At 38.7% G+C, this 23,888-nt stretch overlaps 1 protein-coding gene across 1 annotated transcript; it reads left to right on the top strand.

The window, feature by feature from the left end:
* Window positions 1–439: 439 nt before the first annotated feature.
* On the top strand, window positions 440–6,886 carry LOC142520017 (alpha-1,4 glucan phosphorylase L-2 isozyme, chloroplastic/amyloplastic-like). The gene is made up of 15 exons (XM_075622966.1): window positions 440–843; window positions 1,388–1,620; window positions 1,716–1,817; window positions 2,348–2,524; window positions 2,616–2,891; window positions 3,091–3,362; window positions 3,643–3,760; window positions 3,830–4,273; window positions 4,396–4,548; window positions 4,658–4,786; window positions 4,896–5,132; window positions 5,268–5,344; window positions 5,458–5,644; window positions 6,185–6,385; window positions 6,506–6,886. Exons 1-15 carry the CDS (start codon window positions 633–635, stop codon window positions 6,620–6,622), a joined length of 2,934 nt encoding a protein of 977 aa, XP_075479081.1. The 5' UTR covers window positions 440–632; the 3' UTR covers window positions 6,623–6,886.
* The last annotated feature ends 17,002 nt before the right edge of the window (window positions 6,887–23,888 follow it).

The following is a 23,888-nucleotide window of genomic DNA, read 5'->3' as shown; positions in this document are numbered from 1 at the left end:
GAGTACTTCTAAGTACTAATATAAATAGTCCTATCTTACCACTTGTTCTGTACAAGTATTATTTATCTCGATCAATCATATTATTAATCATTTATCTCACATCAATCAAATTTCTAATTATTTATCTCACATCAATCAAATTAATAATATAAAAATACGATATTATCCTTAATAAATAATATTATTAATATTCTATTAATATTTTCAACAAGGACAAAATGATAATATCATATTATCTCAAATTTAATCAAACAAATCAAATTCTATATTAACTATCATTTTTTATTTATTTTATTATTACAAAGTTTTACTTATCCCTGTATCATATATCCCATACCATGAAACAAATCGTACATATAACCTATGGGTCCCCGAATCCTTAAGTTTAAAAATAATTTAACAATGTACGAACAATTTTCGAACGCCCATTTCGTTAAACTCAGAGAGATTATGAATGAAATACATATAAAAATATCTTCTCCTTAGCAGCGAAACGACGAATCCGCTATCTTCTCGTGCGTGATATGCTCCATCATCTTCGAATCTTCCAACCCAATCATCCAAAATTCTCTCTCAACACTCCCTGAACGCACAAGAACTCGGAGATTTTGTGGGTGTTTGAGGTGTCATCGATGGTGGTTTCGGCATTCTCAGCGTGGCATTCGACTTCTCTTCTTTTCTCTACTTTCGGCTGTAATCCTAAGCGATCGAAGAGGGACTTGGTGTTCAGGAAATCATCGGTGGGATCGCGTGATTATGTGAGGAGATGTTTCTTTGTGAAGAATGTGGCGGGTGAGAGACAGCAGAAACTCGAAGACCCTCCTGCCACCATTCGAGAAAAAGGTCTGGTTTTCACGCCAAATGGGCACCGATTTTGGAACTAAACGATATCGTTAAAGTAGCATAATTTGACGTCGTAGTTTATGCTTGCTTTACGATGGGTTGAGTTTCGAAAACTTTTAGCTCTGTTGAATTTCTGTTATATGTTCTTGATTTGTTGAAGTAAGATACATTCATTAGTTGTAGATTTTTTGATTACTTAACTTTGTCACGCATTCCATTCGTGCAGTAGTATTTGAGATTGCTGTATAATCTGATTTGGCTGGTTGGGAATATTCACTTTTTCCTTTTCTTTTTCGTATCTAAGTAAGAAATTCGATTGTAGCTTTCATATGTTCTTGAAATGCCCATTGTTCTTTTTTTTTTCCTCGAATAGTCTCGAGGTATCTGCACTGCATGCATGGGCTTCCACTTAAAAGCTTTAGCGATAATCTTGATTCTCATCAATTACAAGAAAATTGCACAAATGTGAAAGGTGAAACATTTTAGTTGTTTTAGATCTCAGAACTGATTATTTTTTCTTTGAAAACGTCTTTTGTTGATTTAGGAATTGTATTAGATGCTCTTAGTCCGGATTCTGCATCTGTTGTATCGAGCATCAAGTATCGTGCCGAGTTCAATCCATCATTTTCCCCCGAGGTGTTTAATCTTGCTAAAGCATACTATGCCACGGCTGAGAGTGTCCGTGATATGCTCATAATAAATTGGAATGCCACCAATGAATATTATGAAAAGCTGAATGTGAAGCAAGCCTATTATTTGTCGATGGAATTTCTTCAGGTAAGCCATTATCTCTGGCCTCTGCGTAAAATGTCGTGGAATTTAAGATTTGTACGCAAAGTTTCACAATTTAATCTCCTAGTTTTATGCAACAGGGTAGAGCACTGTTGAATGCAATCGGTAATTTGGAGTTGACAGGGGTTTACGCAGAGGCGCTGAAAAAGCTTGGACACAATTTAGAAGATGTAGCTAGACAGGTATGAAATGCTTCTGATAGTTTCATAGAATGTGTGTATAATGCAGTAAGCCTAACTGGGTTAGCAATTGATCGTCATTAATGTTTTGATATATAGGAGGTTAAAGTTTGTGGTTGAACGCTCTCAGAAGTTAGGATACAATTTTCCCTTTCCTCTAGATGTCCTGATTGATGCACAGAGAGAAATGGAAATAAATTTTTAACTGTTTAAGAAAGGTTTTGTCAATTCCTGAAATGCAAACTTAAAAAATCTTGTACTGATACATGTTCTTTCTCCATCAGTACTGAGAGAATGGTACCTTTAAATGATTAGTTAGAAGTGAACCTTAAGGAAAGGTGGGTGATAAGATTGAACTTATTCCATTTAATGGATATCATGAAATAGTGTTTCCGATGCCTTCTATGTTTTATTTGAATAAAAAAAATAGCTTTTAATCATCGTATAGAAAGAGAAAAGGGATCTTTTCATGACTGTAGTTTAGCAAGTGTTATTCATTCGATGAAAGTATCAAACTATACATATGATCCTAGGAACCAGATGCTGCACTTGGTAATGGAGGTTTAGGACGGCTTGCATCTTGCTTTCTAGACTCCATGGCAACTCTTAACTATCCCGGATGGGGTTATGGACTTAGATACAGATATGGTCTATTCAAGCAGCTAATCACAAAAGATGGTCAAGAGGAAGTTGCAGAAAATTGGCTTGAGGTATTCTCAGTCTATGTTCTTTTTATTCAGGTGTAGCATTTCTATATTATTTTCTTTTTAATTTTGTCAAATGTTTCCTCATTAAAATTAGATGGGAAATCCGTGGGAAATCGTCAGAAACGATGTCTTCTATCCAGTTAAATTTTATGGAAAAGTCATTGAAGGTCGAGAAGGAAGGAAGGAATGGGTGGGAGGTGAAGACATTATTGCTATTGCCTACGATGTTCCAATACCAGGATATAAAACAAAAACTACAATAAACCTCAGGCTATGGTCGACAAAAGTTGCTTCCGAAGTTTTTGATTTACATGCATTTAATGCTGGTGATCATGCAAAAGCATACGAGGCCTTGAAAAGGGCTGAAAAGGTCTACTCTGGTTCTTCCATGTACAAATCGATTTTCGCTCTCTCTCTTTTAAACAACAGAACGTTTATACTGCAATAACTTTTTAATTTCCAGGGGTGGAATGTGCTAAAATAAAATGCATAGCTTCTATTAAAAAAAAAAGGAAATAATAGAAAATTCCGTAGTAAATATGATCCATTCCCTTTTATTTTTGGACCAGATCTGCTATGTTTTATACCCAGGTGATGAATCATACGAGGGAAAGACACTTAGATTGAAGCAACAATATACCCTATGCTCAGCTTCTCTTCAAGATATTATAACCAGATTTGAGAGGAGATCGGGGGAACCTGTGAAATGGGAGAATTTCCCAGAGAAAGTTGCTTTGCAAATGAATGATACTCACCCAACTCTGTGTATACCAGAGCTAATGAGAATATTAATAGATGTGAAGGGTTTGAACTGGGAAGAAGCATGGAAGATCACTCAAAGGTACTTTATTTCATTGCTTTCTCAAGTGAATCTGCCGCTGACTCATATTTGATAAATCCTTTTATGTTTGTTACTACTTACTATCATTGTTTGTATCCCCTATGTGCTGTAAGAAAACAACTCAAATGACTGTTTTGCCACATATTTTTACTAATTCTTGTGTATGAGGTATTCATATATGATTGTCGTTAAGCATCATTGAGATGTTGATGTGCTTGTTATTTGTTATATTTTGTGTCATGTCTGTGTATTCCTGAACATTGTCATTTTGCACTAACAGAACCGTGGCATACACTAACCATACCGTTCTACCGGAGGCTCTTGAGAAATGGGATGTGAATCTTATGCAACAACTTCTTCCCCGACATTTTGAAATCATAAGAACGATCGAGGAAGAGGTATTTTACATGTTTAGTTGCTTAATACTTATCTTTATCCATCCTTACACGCTGATGCTTTTTATGCAGTTTATTGATACCATTATCTCAAAATACGGCACTGAGGATCTGGATCTCCTACAGAAAAAGCTGAAGCAAATGAGAATTCTTGATAATATGGAGCTTCCTTCTTCTGTCCTGAAATTACTTATTAAGTCACAGGAAATTATTTTGGCCAAAACTGTTAAAGTGGATAAAGATTCTGAGTCAGACAAAATGGCAAAGCCTATCTCCAAAGACGAAGTGAAAAAGCCTAATGATAAAGCTGTAACAAAAAAACCTAAGGACAAGGATAAGAAACCTGAAATCTCAAAGGCAGAGAAGAAAGTGAAGTTGACATTTGAACCGAATCCAAAGCAACCACAGCTGGTCCGGATGGCTAATTTATGTGTTGTGGGAGGGCATGCAGTAAATGGGGTTGCTGAGATTCACAGTGATATTGTCAAGAAAGAAGTTTTCAATGATTTTTACCAGGTAATTAAAATATGGAATTTGATTCGATATTGTTTTGCTCCTACAGTACCTTTACCATTAGAGTCGTCTGGCTGCTCTTGGTATCATGTTAATGCCAACTGACTTGTTTTTGTAAGTGACAGTTATGGCCTGAGAAATTTCAGAATAAAACTAACGGGGTGACTCCAAGAAGATGGATGAGCTTTTGTAATCCAGCACTTGATAAAATCGTAACCAAGTGGACTGGGTCAGATTCCTGGCTACTAAACACTGAAAAGTTAGCAGAGTTACGGAAGGTATTCATTCAAATTTTGTTCATCGTTTAAATCTTTCATTTAATTGACATTAATTGAATTTGATTCGACAGTTTTTGGCAATTATCATGATTTCTTGAATTGGCTATAGTTTGCAGATAATGAAGAACTCCACTCTGAATGGACTGAGGCAAAGAGAAACAACAAGAAGAAAGTTGCATCATTTCTCAAGGAGAAAACTGGATATGTTGTTAGCCCTGATGCAATGTTCGATGTTCAGGTTTTCCCTATTCATTGTCCTTAAGCATAAATATATTATTTTCATTTTCTACTTCGTAGATTTTACCTTATCGCGAGCTTAAAATTTAATAAACTTAACGTTCTTCCAGATAAAGCGTATTCATGAGTACAAACGACAGTTGTTGAATATCCTGGGTATTGTATATCGCTACAAGAAGATGAAGGAAATGAGTCGTGAGGAGAGGGAAGAAAAATTTGTTCCCCGAGTTTGCATATTTGGAGGAAAAGCATTCGCTACGTATGTCCAAGCTAAGAGGATCGTAAAATTCATCACTGATGTTGGGTCAACAATAAATCACGATCCTGAGATAGACGACCTTTTGAAGGTACACTATGATGAGATTCAAGGAAGATTGCTAACCAGAAACAAAATTCCATCAAAGACTCTCATAAGTCATTAACATGACGACTTTAGAAATTCTTGCTTGTGAAAAGAATTGTTGTTTATTTTTCTGTTTTAGGTCATCTTTGTCCCGGATTACAATGTCAGTGTTGCAGAAGTGCTTATCCCTGGAAGTGAGCTATCTCAACACATCAGGTATTGTTATGACTTAAAAAATTAAAGCTTCTATAATCTTGATTTTCTGCATAGTGCTACTATTCCTATACCTTCTAAGTAATCTGGATCCCATCCTTATCTATACGGTGTAGTACTGCTGGAATGGAAGCCAGTGGAACAAGCAACATGAAATTTTCAATGAATGGCTGCATCCTTATTGGAACATTGGATGGTGCCAATGTTGAGATCAGGCAAGAAGTTGGAGAAGACAACTTCTTTCTGTTTGGTGCTCGGGCCGAAGAAATTGCTGGCCTTCGTGAAGAAAGAGCCAAGGGAAAGGTTAACACTTATATTTACCAAGTTATCTTTATAGTTTTTTTTCCACTCACGGTGAAAGCTGTTGGGGGATTACATAATGATGGAAACATTGTGTTTGGGTTCTATACAGTATAATTTGAATGGAATGATTTATCGAAGATGCGACACAACACAACTAGGAGTTTTAGTGAAGATGTGATTTTGAAACAATGCATCTGGTTTGAGTGATTTGAAGTCAAAGAATTTTAAATGTGTGATCTAAATCTATCGCACTTGTCGTTTGGATGGTTTTAAAAATCCCCGAATTTGAAATTTCTCAGTTTCTAACTTAGATTTATAGTAATGAGTAATATATTTAAAATCTCACAAAATAAGACATTCTAAATCCATACATCAAATATGTCCGATCCTACAAAAGCTTTCCAAAGAATGGCATATATGGAGATAAACTTAATTGTTATCTTTCAAAGATTCAGAAGTAATGTAAATCAGGTTAAATACCAGAATCTTAACCCTTCATTGCTGCCTAGGCGATTCTGAAGCATTCTTTCTGGTCTGCAGTTTGTGCCGGATCCTAGATTTGAAGAAGCGAAAGCATTCGTTAGAACTGGCGTATTTGGCCCATACAACTACAACGAACTGATGGGATCCTTGGAAGGAAACGAAGGGTATGGTCGAGCTGATTATTTCCTCGTCGGCAAAGATTTTCCAAGTTACATAGAGTGTCAAGAGAAAGTTGACGATGCATACAAAGATCAAAAAGTAAGATGTTTTCTTCCAATGCAACAGGCATAATTACACAAGCTGCTCGTAGGACAAAATTTAGAATCATAAAATTCGAGTATGTTTCACACCATGCATTTTTCAACGTTGTTGATGCAGAAATGGACTAAAATGTCCATCTTAAACACAGCCGGTTCGTTCAAGTTCAGCAGCGACCGCACGATCAACGAGTATGCAAGAGAGATATGGAAGATTGAACCTGTTGTTTTGCCATAGAAAATTATCATAGTTTTGGATGAAAGCAACTTTTTACAGGTATACTCAGTTTGGCAGAGTTGCTTCTGTTTTTCTTGTTGAATCCATTCCATTGTGATAATGGGCTTCTTTGATGGGCCTCATTTCTTTCCATGCGACTGTTTTTGAGTCCAATACATAAACTAGATACGAACCCAAAAGGCCCTCTGGCCTGGCCCGTTGATAGTATTGTTGTCCATATCGTTTTTCCCGTATATATATATAAATCACTCTAGTTTTTTTTCATCCACTTCTCCGATATTTAATGCATTTGACATTTACATTCATTTAGGAATGTCAATTCGAGTGGTTCGAGTGGTTTCAAACCGAATTGAAACAATTGTATCATAAATAAAATTTTGACGCAACCTAAACCATTCTAAAACTATAAACCCAAAACCAAATAAACTCGATCAACCCATTGAATTTTTATTATGTAAAATTATTTTTTATTCTTTAACAAAATAATTAAATAAAATTACAAATCACATATTAATAATATTTTAATTTAAACACATAATAACAAAACTTCACTTATATCAAAAAAATTGTGTGTCATGAGTTTGTGTTTAAATTAAAGAGTCTAATTGTCTACGCTATTAATTCTCTACAAAAGGAACATTTATTTAGAAATTCAAATATTTCACAAAATAAATATTAAGCGATGAAAACTTATGATATCTTTATAAATAAAAAAGTTTGGGATGTTTGTGTTGTTAAAATAAATAAATAAATGGTTCAGGTAAGTTTGGGTTGATGGGTGATTTGATTTTTAACTCATTTCGAATCGGATAAACCTGAATCCAATTTAACTCAACCCAATTTTTTTTGGATCTGATTTCAGGTCCAACTCGATTTGATCCCCACCCTAAACCCCCAAATTTAACCGATATTTTTCTTGTTGACTCGGGTCGGGTTCATTGTTTACTTGTCTTCACAGGGGTGTCGAAACGAACCTGATCGAAAAAATTTCAGATTAAGAAAAAATATGCTGGGTTGGGTTGGGTTCTATTAAACGCAATTGACCTGAAATCGGATACCGAAAAAATAATTTGTTTTCATAAATTATTATGCTAGCTCAAATAATGCTACCATATATTATTTATAATTATAATGTTTATTGATACATACGTTGAAAAGTAAATTAGTTGAATTGCGTTTAATAGAACCCAACCCAACCGATACATATTTTTAGTGTTCTCGATTTCAAGTTTCGGTTGCCTTGGGTGTTTGCTTGGATTGTGGTTGGCCTAGGGCCCTTAGCCATGGTTCAAGCCACACCTTAGGATGTTGGTAAGAGGTTCTGGCCGGCGGTTCAAGCCCCAATGGCCAATAGCCTCGTAAACGAAGCAAGGAAGCACAGCAGCAGCTGCTGCATTTTTTTGACAGCAGCTTGGGCTTCGGTTCAGAGGCCTGTTTCGAGTTCTTGGTTGGTTTTTAGCCTATGGCCTTGGACTGGACAGTCATTGAGTTAGGAAGGTCATGTTTTTGGTCGTTCGTGATTTGCTTAAGTTTAGAAGTCGTACGAGAATTTACGGTGCAATGTGCCAAATTGACTCTCGAAAAAGCGTTTCAAGATTTTGGCCTCCATTCACCAAATTTCGTGAATTTCAATTTTTAGGAGCATTATTTCATCATGTTAGGCGTATTTTTACCATGACTAAACGATGGTTCGATGTTGGTTCGGGTTGGTACGGAGTCATGGTTAGAAATTAAGTTGTTGGTCTAGTTGGCCCCGTTTTTGTGTTCAATTACGAAGTTATTCTCAAGAAAAATATTTGCATGTTTCTCATGTTAGAATTAGGTCGCAGCGAGCTTGGGAACGATCCAACTCAATTGGTAAAATAAAACAGGATTTTAAATATATTACGTGTATAAAAATAGAAAATGTTTATTTTTGAGTTATATGCGATATGTCTTGTGGCCACCTCACGCTTATGGGATTATTACTTCACCCGGTGACTTACGACCGGTTCACGTTCATGTATGGGTACGGATATCCAGTCCAAGGGCTGTGATGATCTCTACCGCCCAGTATACTGTAAAGGCCCGTATTTCGTATTCATATTTTAGCGGAATTATTAAAATTTTTCTAAATAAATAATTATCTTGCCTCATTTATAAAGTAAACATGTGAATAATTTTAACTTTAAAATATCAGCGGAAGCAAATATTGTTTTCAAACAACAATTTAAAAATGTATCCAACGTATTAAAACTGAGTTTGAACATAAGAAAATGCATAAACTAAAACATGAGGTCCTCGGGTTCCTACTACCGCTGACCCAAGCCAACTCACTGGTCTCCGCCCTCGGCCTCGACCTCATCAGTACCTGCAACAATCAAGTCTAGTGAGTCTAAAGACTCAACATGTATATATCGTGAATAACAAGTAATTATATCATAAAATCGCATGCAACGTAAAAATATAATATCATGAAGCGTACGGTAAAAATCGTATCATGAGTAATTATAAATACGTGCATATCTGAAAATCATACGTAAAAGCTTTGCTCGATAGAGCTCGGTCATATCATATCATAATTTTTCTGGTAGAGATAACGTTTCTAAGGAAGTGGCCCATAACATAACATGAACGCCTGATCAGAATAAACCACAGTATACTGGGCGGTAGAGATCACCACAGCCCTTGGATTGGATATCCGTACCCATACATAATCGTAAACCGATAGTAAGTCACCGGGTGGAGAGGTCCTCGGTTGCGCCTACCGACTTCCAAACCCATAAACGTAAGGTGGCCACAAGACATATCGCATATATCTCAAAAATAAACATTTTATATTTTTATGCACGTAATATAATTATAACCTTGTTTTTACCGGATGAGTTGGATCGCTCCCAGGCTTGCTGCGACTTAATTCTAATATGAGACGATTAGGACCAACAACTTAATTTTTCAATCATGACTTCGTATCAAACCGAACCAACATTAAACCGAAGTTTAACCATGATTAAAAATATTCCTAACATACTGAAAAATGTTCATGATGATAGCTGTACACGAAAATTGGTGAATGGAATCCAAAAACATAAAACACTCTTTCGAGAGTAATTTTGGCACATTGCACCGTAAATTCTCGTACGACCTCTAGACACAACTGAATCACAAACGGCCAAAAACATGACTTTCCTAACTCATTAATGTACTATCCAGTGCAAGGCCATAGGCTAAAAGCCAAACAAGAACTCAAACCACCACCAAAACCGAGACCCAAAGCTGCTGTCAAAATACAGCAGTAGCAGCTTGTGTGTTTGTGGTGTAAAATCTGAAATTAATGACCATTGGCTTGAACCACCGACCAAAGACTCTTACCAACATCCTAAGGCATGGTTTGGACCATGGCTAAGGGCTAAAATCCAGTCACAACCCAAGCAACCACCTAGGAAAATACCAAGCTTCTACCGAAAGCACCAATTCTGTGCAGTGGGATGTATTGCATTGTTTTGTCATCTTAGATCGTTCCAGTGGTTACGTGATCAACCATGCTAGATATAGACATGATGAAGTGTTGTATGAACCATGGCTATGGGCAAGATGCCAACCATAATCCAAACAACACACCAAAACCGAAGTGTACTCACCCAAAAATTCAGAATTTTGAAAACTGTGGGACGTATGCTATGTTGCTGTAAAAATCTGATGAGCCGTGAACCAAACATGGAAAGACTGACTTGGTCACGTCCTAGACATGATAAGGGAGGGTTCTAATCGTGGCTACAGTCCCTAGGACAGCCAAGATTCGAACCCACACCCTAAACACACAAATGATAAAACTTTGACCCAAATTCTGCACTCAAGGAAAAGTTGCTGTCATTTTTTGTTGGTGTGTGTATGGACTCGAACCATTGAGCCAAAAACACCCTAACACATTCTAAATTATGCCTAGAAGCAGCCTTGAGTGCCTGGAACCGAACATCATCCTGAAATCAACAAAAACATAGCAACCGTGAAGCACAATCAAAAAGCCGAGGTGTATGTCCTGAGTTTTGAATAAGTTGCTGTAAATTTCGTGTTGTCACTTGATTCCCGAACATATACTGATTTAAAATACTTAATATGACTTGATTGAAGAGCAAATGAATAATATGTACATGCCTGGAATTTGTTTTGACATAAACAAATCAATACGACGAATACGAGCGGCGGAATCGGAGTTGGTTTTCTCTTCTTATTTCTGCTGCTGAGTCTTGGTTCTAAGCTGCTGTTTTTCTGTTGTTTTTTCGAAGGGGAGAGTATGGGTTTGCTATACAATGAATATGAGTGTTATAGGAGGTGTTAAAGGTGTAATAATATGCATTAAGGTGGGAGGTTACAAGTTAAGGAGTGGAATGGATTTGAATTGCTTCCTTATTCTCCTTGCTGCCGATTCTTTTTCTCACTTTTGTTGCATGTTCTCTTTTATTTGTTAACACATTGAATTGAGAAAGAATTAAGGTGTATTATTGTGTTTGAATTTTATTACTAATTAAAGAATTAAAATGAGGGAATGAATTCACCTTGATGTCCATTTAGAAGTGCCTTGAATGGGGAGTTACTAACCATTTGAATGTGTAGTATTTGACCGAAAGTTGTCACCAATTCTTGCATGGTATAATAGTGTTTTAGATTCTTGTATTTTAATTACTTAAAGTTTAACACACTCATTATATATTTTAGTAAATTAACAATTTAGAATAGAACGTTGCATGGTTTAACTTTTAATTATTTAAATGCTATGTTTAATTTCTTGAATATATTATACCTAAATTAATTTATCCCCATTTGTTTACATATTTTAATTTAAGATTTAATTAAATATTGAATCTAAAAGAACTTATTTAATAATTTATCTCCAATTAATTTAATAAATCTTAAAACATTCTATTTCTTTAAATTAAATCATTCATTGCCTTAAATTAAATTTAGGAATACTTTTCTTATTATTAGTCTTACTCTAATCTCCAAACTCCGGTCCGGCCTCGCGTATTTATCCTGAAAACTAAACATCTATCTTTAAAATAAATAATCATGGCTTAACAATTATAGAAATGGATTAACCACTTCATATATTTATAAAAATTCATTTTAATATAAATAATGGCAATTATGCATGACTTATACGTAATCTGATTTTCGGGTTCTACAACTCTCCTCCCTTAAAGAAATTTCTTCCCTGAAATTATAACTTACCGAATAACTCGGGATACCGACTCTTCATCTCTGGCTCGGATTCCCACGTAGCTTCCTCCTCCGAATGATTAAGCCATTTGACTTTCACTAGCTTGACCAATTTGTTCCGAAACTTTTTCTCTTGCCTGTCTAAGATTTGTACTGGTCTTTCCTCATAATACAAGTTCGGAGTGAGCTGCAAAGGTTCAAAGTTCAAGACATGCGATGGATTTGCCATATACTTCCTCAACATAGAGACGTGAAACACGTTGTGTACTTCGGCCAGATTCGGCGGAAGAGCAACACGATAAGCTAACGTCCCAACTCTGTCGAGGATCTCAAATGGTCCGATGAATCTCGGACTGAGCTTTCCTTTCTTCCCGAACAGCATAACACCTTTCATCGGTGCTATCTTCACGAAAACATGGTCACCAACAGCAAACTCCAGATCTCTTCTCCTTTGATCTGCATAACTCTTCTGTCTACTCTGAGCAGTCCTCATCCTATCACGGATCTTGACTACTATATCAGCAGCCTGCTGCACAATCTCCGTGCCCAATTCTGATCTCTCCCCTACTTCATCCCAATGAATAGGCGATCTACACTTACGACCGTACAGTGCTTCATATGGAGCCATATCTATAGACGACTGAAAACTGTTGTTATAGGTAAACTCCACCAATGGTAGCTTTGATTCCCAACTCCCTGAGAAATCTAGGACACATACTCGAAGAAGATCTTCCAAAATCTGGATAACTCTCTCGGACTGACCATCTGTCTGTGGGTGGAAAGCTGTGCTAAACAACAACTTCGTACCCATAGCTGAATGTAGACTCTTCCAAAATGAGGAAGTGAACTTAGGATCTCGGTCAGATACTATCTAAATGGGAATACCATGAAGTCTAACGATCTCCGGATATATAACTCTGCATACTGGATCATGGAGAAAGTCGTCTTAATAGGCAAGAAATGAGCTGATTTCGTAAGACGATCTACAATCACCCATATAGCATTCGACCCTATGACTGACTTCGGCAGACCGACAACAAAGTCCATGGTGACATTCTCCCACTTCCACTCGGGAATAGGAAGAGGCTTGAGCAAACCTGCTGGTCTCTGATGCTCCGTCTTCACTAGCTGGCAAGTCAGACACTCGGACACAAAACGTCTGATATCCTTCTTCATTCAAGGCCATCAATATAATAACTGCAGATCTTTGTACATCTTCGTACTCCCTGGATGAATAGAGTACGGCGACATATGGGCCTCAGCTAAAATATCTGCTCGAATAGAATCGCTGCTAGGAACCCACATTCTGTCTCGATATCTCAGAAACCGTCTCTTACTGTGTACAAGATACTGCCCTTGGCCTCATCTCTCTGCCTCCACTTTGCCAACTGTTCGTCTGCTAACTGTCCACTGCGAATATAGTCTAGAAGAGAAAACTGAATCGTCAATGTAGATAGACGAGGAACTTTACCTCGAGGATATGTCTTTAGATCAAACCTCTGCATCTCAAATTGAAGAGGTCTTGAAATCACCAAATGAGCCATCACTGCGACTTTCCTGCTCAACGCATCCGCAACTACATTAGCTTGGACAGGATGATAGCTAACGTCATAGTCCTTCACTAGCTCCAACCAACGCCTCTGACGCATATTCAACTCTTTCTGTGTAAAGAAGTATTTGAAACTTTTGTGGTCGGTAAAGATCTGGCACTTCTCTCCGTACAAATAATCCCTCCAAATCTTCAATGCAAATATTACGGCTGCCAACTCTAGATCATGGGTAGGATAATTCTTCTCATGAATCTTCAACTGACGAGAAGCATATGCTATATCACCTTCCCATACTGCATCAATACTGCGCCTAACCCGAGTTTCGAAGCATCGGTATACAGAACAAAATCTCCGGGCCCTAAAGGCATGGCCAATATTGGCGCTGAAATAAGAGCTTGCTTCAGTGTATCAAAGCTCTTCTGACATTCTTCGCTCCACACATACTTAACATTTTTCTTCGTCAATGATGTGAGTGGAACTGCGATGGAGGAGAATCCCTGAATAAACTTCTGATAGTATCCTACTAGCCCAAGGAAACTACGGATCTCTGATGCATTTTGCGGCACAACCCAATCTCTGACTGCTGCAACTTTCACCGGGTCTACCTCAATAGCGCTGCTAGACACTACGTGGCCTAAGAACGCCACCTTCTCTAACCAGAACTCGCACTTACTGAACTTGGCGAATAACTTGTGCTTTTGCAAGGTTTGCAGTACTGTGGTTAGATGTCTGCTGTGATCCTCTTGATTCTTTGAGTAGACGAGAATATCGTCTATGAATACTATCACGAACTGATCAAGATACGGCTGAAATATGCGATTCATGAGATCCATGAAGATCGCTGGCGCATTCGTCAAACCGAACGGCATCACAAGAAACTCGAAGTGGCCATAACGAGTCCTAAAAGCAGTATTGAGAACATCGGCGTCTTTTACCCGTAACTGATGATACCCGGAACGCAGATCTATCTTGGAGAAGACTGAAGCTCTCTGCAACTGATCAAACAAATCTTCAATCCTCGGAAGTGGGTATTTGTTCTTCACTGTAACTCTGTTCAACTCCCGGTAATCAATGCACAACCTCATCGAACCATCCTTCTTCTTCACAAATAAGACTGGCGCGCCCCATGGCGAAAAACTCGGGCGAATAAATTCCTTGTCAAGAAGTTCTTGAATCGGTTTCTTGAGTTCTGCCATCTCCGTCGGTGCCAATCGGTACAGTGCTTTGGAGATCGGTGCAGTACCGGGCATAAGCTCAATAGAAAATTCCACCTCTCACACCGATGGCAAACCAGTGACGTCATCAGAAAAAACGTCTAGAAAATCCCGGACAATTGGAAGATCGGATGCTGACTGTTTGGGTGTCTCAGGAACAGATACAAGAGTAGCTAAAAATGCTCAGCACCCTCGATGCATGGGTTTCCTAGCCTGGACAAAATGTATTATACGCGGTAAATTAAAATACCTGTCTGGCTCGAATAAGAATTGCTCCATCCCAGGCGGTCGGACTAGAACAGATCTCCGCTGGAAATCAATCAAAACTCTATTCCTCAATAGCCAGTCCATCCCTAGAATGATATCAAATTCTGGCATCGGCAGAACGATAAGATCCGCATACACAAGATTACCATGAAGTTCGAGGTCTATATCTCGGATCACATTAGTAGCTGTCAGCTCCTGTCCAGAAGGCAATGCTACTGAATACGCTATGTCTAGCCCAATTGTCTTGATCTTGAGAGAATTTGCAATGGTTTCTGAAATGAACGAATGAGTAGCCCCTGAATCTATCAAGGCTTTCGTAGCTGAACCGGCTATAAAAATTCTCCCTGAAAGATTGGAATATTATGCTAAACCCAATAGTTTTACAAGAACTAAAACTTTAGACATGCAAAGGTCAAAGTTTTTCTAATCCTAAATTCCCGAAAATAACCCTGATTAGAACATGCAATCATATAACCAATTCTAAGTTAAAAATCTTAACTCAAACTCTTATAGTATTAAATTTCAAATACGAACTTAAAGCTTTAGGATACCTATCATGAGCATCGTCTCTGGGTTAGTCTCCGCTGCATGGAGAGCGAAAACTCTGCCTTGGGTAGGCAGATTTTTCTGAGGGCAATTCTTCAGTATGTGGTCAGTACTGCCACATTTGTAACACTTCCCCGAGCCATACATACAAGTCCCCGCATGACGGCGTGAGGACTTGGCACAGACTGGATACTCTGATGTCTTCGGGACTACACGTCCCTGCTGATGCTGTCCTCTGCTCCTGGATGAGCCGTGGAAAGGCTTTTTACTTGGATGCTGCTGCTGAGGAGGACGGTATGGTGCCTGAAATGGTCGTTTACCCTGGCGATCGCGCTCAATATCATTCTGGTCTTGCTCTGCCGCTAGAGCTCTGGAAACAGAAACATCATAGGTAGTAGGGCCAGCCACCCTAACATCACGGCGTAAGATCAGCCGCAGACCATTCAGAAAATGCCTCAATTTGGCTCCAGCATCATTAGCAATTAGGGGTACAAAATGACATCCCCTCTCGAACTTACGGATGAACTCCGTAACAGTCAAGTCTCCCTGCCTCAGGGTCATGAACTCCGTGGTCAACCTGGAACGCACCTCTTCAGTAAAATATTTAGAGTAGAATACCTCTGTGAAACGCGTCCAGCTCAAAGTAGCCAAATCCAAAGCTACAGATGCTCCTTCACACCACAGACGAGCGTCTCCTCCAAACAGATAAGTCGCACAACGAACCCTCTCTCCATCTTCGAGCCCCATGAACTCGAAAATAACCTCAAGGGACTTAATCCAGCCCTCGGCAGCCATAGGATCTGACGTCCCTAAGAACTCCTTCGGTCGCATCTTCATGAACCGCTCATAGATAGCCTCTGGCCTCGTCTGTCTGGCTCCCACTGCATTGTTCCCCACAAACTGTGCGAAGAACTGAGTCATCCCAGCTAGCATCTGGGCATTCATGTCTTGTGGTGGGGGTGGTGATAAATCTCTCTCCTCGTTCTCATGACAATGCTCAGCACCTCCCGTGCGATCAATAATGCGTCTAGGAGGCATGCTGTTCCATAATTATAACTCATACGTAACCAACATGCATAATGCCACTATTTTCTTTAAATTTAAATAAATACTGCATAATCGTAATCTTGACATACAATATTTCATGCAATCATGATGAAAAAAAATATTTCATGCTTTAAACGAAATGCGTAATCGTAAAACTTACAGACCGAAGACGTGACTTTGTGAGCTTCTCGAGAGCAGTAGTAGTACAACCCTTTACAAGATCATAGGCTCTTATACCAACTGTAAAGGACCGTATTTCGTATTCATATTTTAGCGGAATTAATAAAATTTTTCTAAATAAATAATTATCTTGCCTCATTTATAAAGCAAACATGTGAATAATTCAAATCAAATCATGTCTTGACTCGCCTCGACTCTACTCTAGGGATCCTGGTGTGAATAAGACGTCACTGTCTGTCACCTACCCTCCCAATCGGGGTAACTGTCCGTCTTATTCCTAGACTTCGGTCATGACTGTATCGAATGTCTACAATCGGAGTGAATCTGATCCGAAGCGTCGATACCACCGAACATCTAGTTAGGCAAGTCTGCCAATGACTCTCCTATCTCAAAGGCTTGAATAAAAATCTATAAACAAGACAACATCATATCAAGAGATTTGAATATAAATCTATAAACAAATCATAATCATATCAAAAGACAAGCAACTAATCTAGTATGTGATTTTGTTGGGAAACTCAAATTGAATCTTATTTGAGTTGTGTCTTCCCCAAACAAAACATGCATTATATCTTTCGTCGCACAATGTCTGTCGATGTCGAAGTCTCGATGACGAATCTGTCACTATCAAATCTGAAATGGAAATGTTGATACATATTCTATCAATCTCTAATCTCAATCACCACATATCAAATTCAATACTTGATCTCGGTACAATTTGACGGCATAACGACGTAATTTCTCGATATCGGTCAATCCATCTCTCAACATATATCACCAATTCATAATTCTCAACTCATAATCATCATCATAAGCACATGATAGTACTCAAAATCTGCATATTTAATTCTAAACATGCTGGAAAATAATAACTATAGCATACAACGTCCGTTCTTCGATCCGGTTGCGTTTCTACGATATCAATAATCTCAAGAACATATTATATGTGGGGACCCGGTCTCTTACTCAATTTTTTTCGGGATTAGTCGGATCATGGTTCAAAAATACGGGTAAAAATTTTGTTTTTAACATTAAATCAAATGTTTATAACTCAAGCACCAAATAATTCTATATTCATTTCATTACAACAAACATAATATACATGCCTCGTTTTATTCATTTTCTACAAACCAGAAATTAAATACAGTACATATCAAAAGTACAACTACTAGTTCATCTGCTACGCCCGTGATCACCACGCTATGTCCATCTCTCACCTCTGCCGCGACCCTGATCCTGCCCCACCTGTTGTTATGCACACATACAGACATAACAACAGCCGAAAACTCCGGTGAGAACAAATGCCAGTATAAAACATGTATACATGCTGATACATAATCACAAATCATGAATCAAAGCAATAATAATGGGCTTCATAGTCTATGAAACCAATCTATATAAACATGCAATTCAAATCAAATCATGTCTTGACTTGCCTCGACTATACTCTAGGGATCCTAGTGTGAATAAGACGTCACTGTCTGTCACCTACCCTCCCAATCGGGGTAACTGTCCGTCTTATTCCTAGACTTCGGTCATGACTGTATCGAATGTCTACAATCGGAGTGAATCTGATCCGAAGCGTCGATACCACCGAACATCTAGTTTGACAAGTCTGCCAATGACTCTCCTATCTCAAAGGCTTGAATATAAATCTATAAACAAGACAGCATCATATGAAGAGATTTGAATATAAATCTATAAACAAATCATAATCATATCAAAAGACAAGCAACTAATCTAGTATGTGATTTTGTTGGGAAACTCAAATTGAATCTTATTTGAGTTGTGTCTTCCCCAAACAAAACATGCATTATACCTTTCGTCGCACAATGTCTGTCGATGTCAAAGTCTCGATGACGAACCTGTCACTATCAAATCTGAAATGGAAATGTTGATACATATTCTGTCAATCTCTAATCTCAATCACCACATATCAAATTCAATACTTGATCTCGGTACAATTTGACGGCATAACGACGTAATTTCTCGATACCGGTCGATCCATCTCTCAACATATATCACCAATTCATAATTCTCAACTCATAATCATCATCATAAGCACATGATAGTACTCAAAATCTGCATATTTAATTCTAAACATGCTGGAAAATAATAACTATAGCATACAACGTCCGTTCTTCGATCTGGTTGCGTTTCTACGATATCAATAATCTCAAGAACATATTATATGTGGGGACCCGGGCTCTTACTCAATTTTTTTCGGGATTAGTCGGATCATGGTTCAAAAATACGGGTCAAAATTTTGTTTTTAACATTAAATCAAATGTTTATAACTCAAGCACCAAATAATTCTATATTCATTTCATTACAACAAACATAATATACATGCCTCGTTTTATTCATATTCTACAAACCAGTAATTAAATACAGTACATATCAAAAGTACAACTACTAGTTCATCTGCTACGCCCGTGATCACCACGCTATGTCCATCTCTCACCTCAGCCGCGACCCTGATCCTGCCCCACCTGTTGTTATGCACACATACAGACATAACAACAGCCGGAAACTCCGGTGAGAACAAATGCCAGTATAAAACATGTATACATGCTGATACATAATCACAAATCATGAATCTAAGCAATAATAATGGGCTTCATAGTCTATGAAACCAATCTATATAAACATGCAATTCAAATCAAATCATGTCTTGACTCGCCTCGACTCTACTCTAGGGATCCCGGTGTGAATAAGACGTCACTGTCTGTCACCTACCCTCCAAATCGGGGTAACTGTCCGTCTTATTCCTAGACTTCGGTCATGACTGTATCGAATGTCTACAATCGGAGTGAATCTGATCCGAAGCGTCGATACCACCGAGCATCTAGTTTGGCAAGTCTGCCAATGACTCTCCTATCTCAAAGGCTTGAATATAAATCTATAAACAAGACAGCATCATATCAAGAGATTTGAATATAAATCTATAAACAAATCATAATCATATCAAAAGACAAGCAACTAATCTAGTATGTGATTTTGTTGGGAAACTTAAATTGAATCTTATTTGAGTTGTGTCTTCCCCAAACAAAACATGCATTATACCTTTCGTCGCACAATGTCTGTCGATGTCGAAGTCTCGATGACGAACCTGTCACTATCAAATCTGAAATGGAAATGTTGATACATATTCTATCAATCTCTAATCTCAATCACCACATATCCAATTCAATACTTGATCTCGGTACAATTTGACGGCATAACGACGTAATTTCTCGGTACCGGTCAATCCATCTCTCAACATATATCACCAATTCATAATTCTCAACTCATAATCATCATCATAAGCACATGATAGTACTCAAAATCTGCATATTTAATTCTAAACATGCTGGAAAATAATAACTATAGCATACAACGTCCGTTCTTCGATCCGGTTGCGTTTCTACGATATCAATAATCTCAAGAACATATTATAGAACTCAATTCATCCTTCTCCTAACACATATATATCAAAATGTGCTGGAATTGAATGAAACTTACATCTTCTTGTAGCTAGTGATGAGAGGAACTCAAAACCAAAATCGGATTAAAGTTTGGATGTAAAAATCTTGTACAAGCTAGCTTCAAAAGTGAAAGAACTTTCCTTTTCCTTGATCCCTTCTCCCTCTCGATTCTCAGCTGTCCAGGAGAGGAAATGAAAACACATATCCTTTATATTGCATGGCAAGGACAAGTGTTGTAATTCTTTGAAGTACACGTCTCGCGCATATGCGCGACATCACCCGCGCATATGCGCGAGACCTACTGGTCTCGGCAATGTCAATCACAACACCCCGCGCATATGCGCGCTTCTTCTCGCGCATGTGCTCCAAAGTCTCTGGAGGTGTCGCGCATATGCGCGCCTTATCTCGCGCATGTGCGCCGATGCTTCTGTAATTTTCGCGCATGTGCGCCAGTCTAATGGCGCATATGCGCCGAGTTCATCTCATATCTATAATTTGCATCTACTTTCTCGTCTCTTCCGGTCCGATACAAGGCGTCTACAGTTACCTTAATCATCAACAAAACAAATCTGATTATGATAATCAAATTCTCGGGCCTTACATTTCTCCCCCTCTAAGAAATGATTTCGTCCTCGAAATCGCAGACAATCAATTAACTCAAGTAAAAGAGGCAATGTAATCGAAAATGGAACGAACACCCACATCATAGAAATAACTCGGGATATCTCTGTCTCATCTCTGACTCTGTCTCCCAAGTCGCATCTTCAGTGCCGTGACGACTCCACTGGACTTTCACTAGTGGAATAGTCTTCGTTCTGAGCTGGTTTTCTTTTCGATCAAGAACCTGTATTGGTTGTTCAATATAACTCAACGTCTGATCCAGCTCAGCTTCGTCAGGCCGAATGACATGAGAAGCATCAGGCATATATCTACGCAACATCGATACATGAAAAACGTCATGTATCCAGGATAGAGAAGGAGGAAGAGCCAGTCGATAGGCTCGATCGCCAATCTTTTCAAGAATCTCATATGGACCGTCGTATCTAGGAGACAATTTCCCGCGTTTGCCAAATCTGACAATGCGCCTCGGAAAGGTGAAATCTTCAAAAACACTCTGTCTCCTTGTTCAAATACTAATGGTCTACGTCTGATATTGTCATACTTGGCTTACCTATCCTGTGCTGTTTTCATTCTCTTCTGGATTATCTTCACTTTCTCAATCATCTCTCGAATCATATCAGGCCCAAGTTCTGGTGCCTCGGATATATCATCCCAGTATAGAGGAGATCTGCACTTCTTGCCATACAATGCTTCAAACGATGCCATCTCAATGCTCGTTTGATAGATGTTGTTGTACGAGAATTCACACAACGGTAGTGAATCTTGCCAACTAGTGCCAAAGTCTAGCACTACAGCTCTTAGCATATCCTCTAAAGTCTGGATAGTCCGCTCTGACTGTCCATCTGTCTGGGGATGATAAGCAGTACTTAGGTGCAATGTCGTACCTAAAGCCTGCTGCAGACTGTGCCAAAAATGTGAAGTGAATCGTGGATCACGATCTGAGACGATAGACTTCGGCACACCATGTAATCTGACTACCTCTCGGACATATATCTCAGCCATCTGATCATGTCTGTACGTCATTCTGTACGGAATAAAATACGCTGATTTGGTTAATCTGTCTATTACAACCCAAATCGCCTCACAACCCCGGGATGATCGAGGTAACTTCGTCACGAAATCCATGGAAATGCGATCCCATTTCCATTCAGGAATAGACAAACTCTGAAGTAATCCTCCGTGCTTCTTTCTCTCAGCCTTCACCTGTTGGCAATTCAAGCACTTAGACACAAATTCTGCAATATCTGTCTTCATCTGTTTCCACCAGAACTGTGTCTTCAAGTCGTTGTACATCTTTCTGCCACCAAGGTGAATACTGAACCGACTACAGTGCGCTTCTGACATAATCTGTTGTTTCAATTCTGATACATCTGGCACTACAAGACGGTCATTCACATACAGAACAAAATCATGTACCCGATATTCAGACTGATGTCCTGATCTGATCATCTGAATCGACTTCTGTATATTCTGATCTGTTCTTTGAGCTTCTTTGATTTTCATAATCAAATCTGGCTCAACTTGAATCGTGGCAAGTCTTAATGGTCTACTATCAGTGTCAAATGCTAAACCAAACAAACAACAATCTTCAACTAAATTCGAAACACCTATCGTCGATAAGGATAGGGCAAAAACCTTTCGACTCAGGGCATCTGCTGCTGCATTTGACTTCCCTGGATAGTACTTGATCTCGCAATCAAAATCTTTCAGTAGATCAAGCCATCTACGCTGCCTCATGTTCAACTCTGACTGAGAAAACAGATACTTCAGGCTTTTATGGTCAGAATAGATCTCAAATTTCTCGCCATAAAGATAATGACGCCAAATCTTTAATGCAAATACGATAGCCGCCAATTCAAGATCATGAATGGGGTATCAAATCTCGTGTGGCTTCAGCTGTCTAGAGGCATATGCGATCACATGACCCCGCTGCATAAGAACACATCCCAGCCCTCTGTGAGATGCATCACAATATACAACGAAATCGGCAGTACCTGAAGGAATCATCAAGACAGGTGCACTGATCAGCCTCTTCTTCAACTCTAGGAAGCTAGACTCGCAATCCTCCGACCACACAAATGGTGTATTCTTTTGCGTCAAATGGGTAATCGGCTTCGCAATGCTGGAGAAATCTTTGATAAATCGTCTATAGTACCCTGCTAGACCCATGAAACTGCGTATCTCAGGCACCGAAGTCGGTCTCGGCCAACTGATCACAGCTTCCACTTTACTCGGATCCACAGAAATACCATCTCCAGATATGATATGACCCAAGAAGACAACCTGTCTCAGCCAAAACTCACACTTTGACAGCTTCGCATATAATCTTTCATTTCTTAGTGTTTGCAACACAATTCTCAAATGATTGGCATGCTCATTCAGATTCTTAGAGTACACCAAAATATCATCAATAAAAACAATCACAAATTCATCTAAATACCTCTGAAAGGCACGGTTCATTATTCCCATGAACACCGCTGGAGCATTCGTTAAACCAAAAGGCATGACAATAAATTCGTAATGTCCATACCTGGTTCGGAATGCTGTCTTTGGTATATCAATATCTCGTACTCGCAGCTGGTGATATCCAGATCTCAGATCGATCTTGGAATAGATAGATGATCCCTGCAACTGATCAAATAAGTCGTCGATACGAGGCAAAGGATATTTGTTCTTTATCGTTGCCTTGTTCAGTTGCCTGTAATCTATACACAATCTCATAGAACCGTATTTCTTTCGCACAAATAGCACTGGTGCGCCCCAAGGAGACACACTAGGTCTGATATATCCCTTGGCTAGAAGATCTCTTAATTGTGCCTTCAATTCTTTCCATTCTATTGGCGCCATCCTATATGGAGCTCTCGAAATAGGAACGATACCTGGAATAAGATCAATACTAAAATCTACCTCTCGAGCTGGAGGTAACCCTGGAATCTCGTCAGGAAATACATCTGCAAACTCCCGTACTACTGGCAAATCTGCCAATGCCGGGCTCGATTTCAGTAAATCTACTGAATAAATAAGGAACCTTTCTGCTCCTTGTTGCAACAATCTACTCATAGTCAGAGCAGATACTAAGGAAATCCGAGATCTGGAACCCTTTCCGTAGAATTTCCACTCCTCTGTCATTTCAGGTCTGAATCTGACAATCTTGTGAAAACAGTCTACGGTGGCTCTG

The sequence above is a fragment of the Primulina tabacum genome, chromosome 12 (assembly GCF_025594145.1).
Source record: "Primulina tabacum isolate GXHZ01 chromosome 12, ASM2559414v2, whole genome shotgun sequence".
NCBI lineage: Eukaryota > Viridiplantae > Streptophyta > Magnoliopsida > Lamiales > Gesneriaceae > Primulina > Primulina tabacum.
The sequence above is the reverse complement of the archived record's forward strand: the minus strand, read 5'-3'. Positions and strand labels throughout refer to the sequence as shown.

Coding starts and splice junctions, on each gene's coding strand:
- LOC142520017 (XM_075622966.1), top strand. CDS start 633: ATGGTGGTTTCGGCATTCTCAGCGTGGCATTCGACTTCTCTTCTTTTC. Junction 4,549..4,657: donor AGTTAGCAGAGTTACGGAAG/GTATTCATTCAA, acceptor AATTGGCTATAG/TTTGCAGATAATGAAGAACT. Junction 6,386..6,505: donor ATGCATACAAAGATCAAAAA/GTAAGATGTTTT, acceptor TTGTTGATGCAG/AAATGGACTAAAATGTCCAT.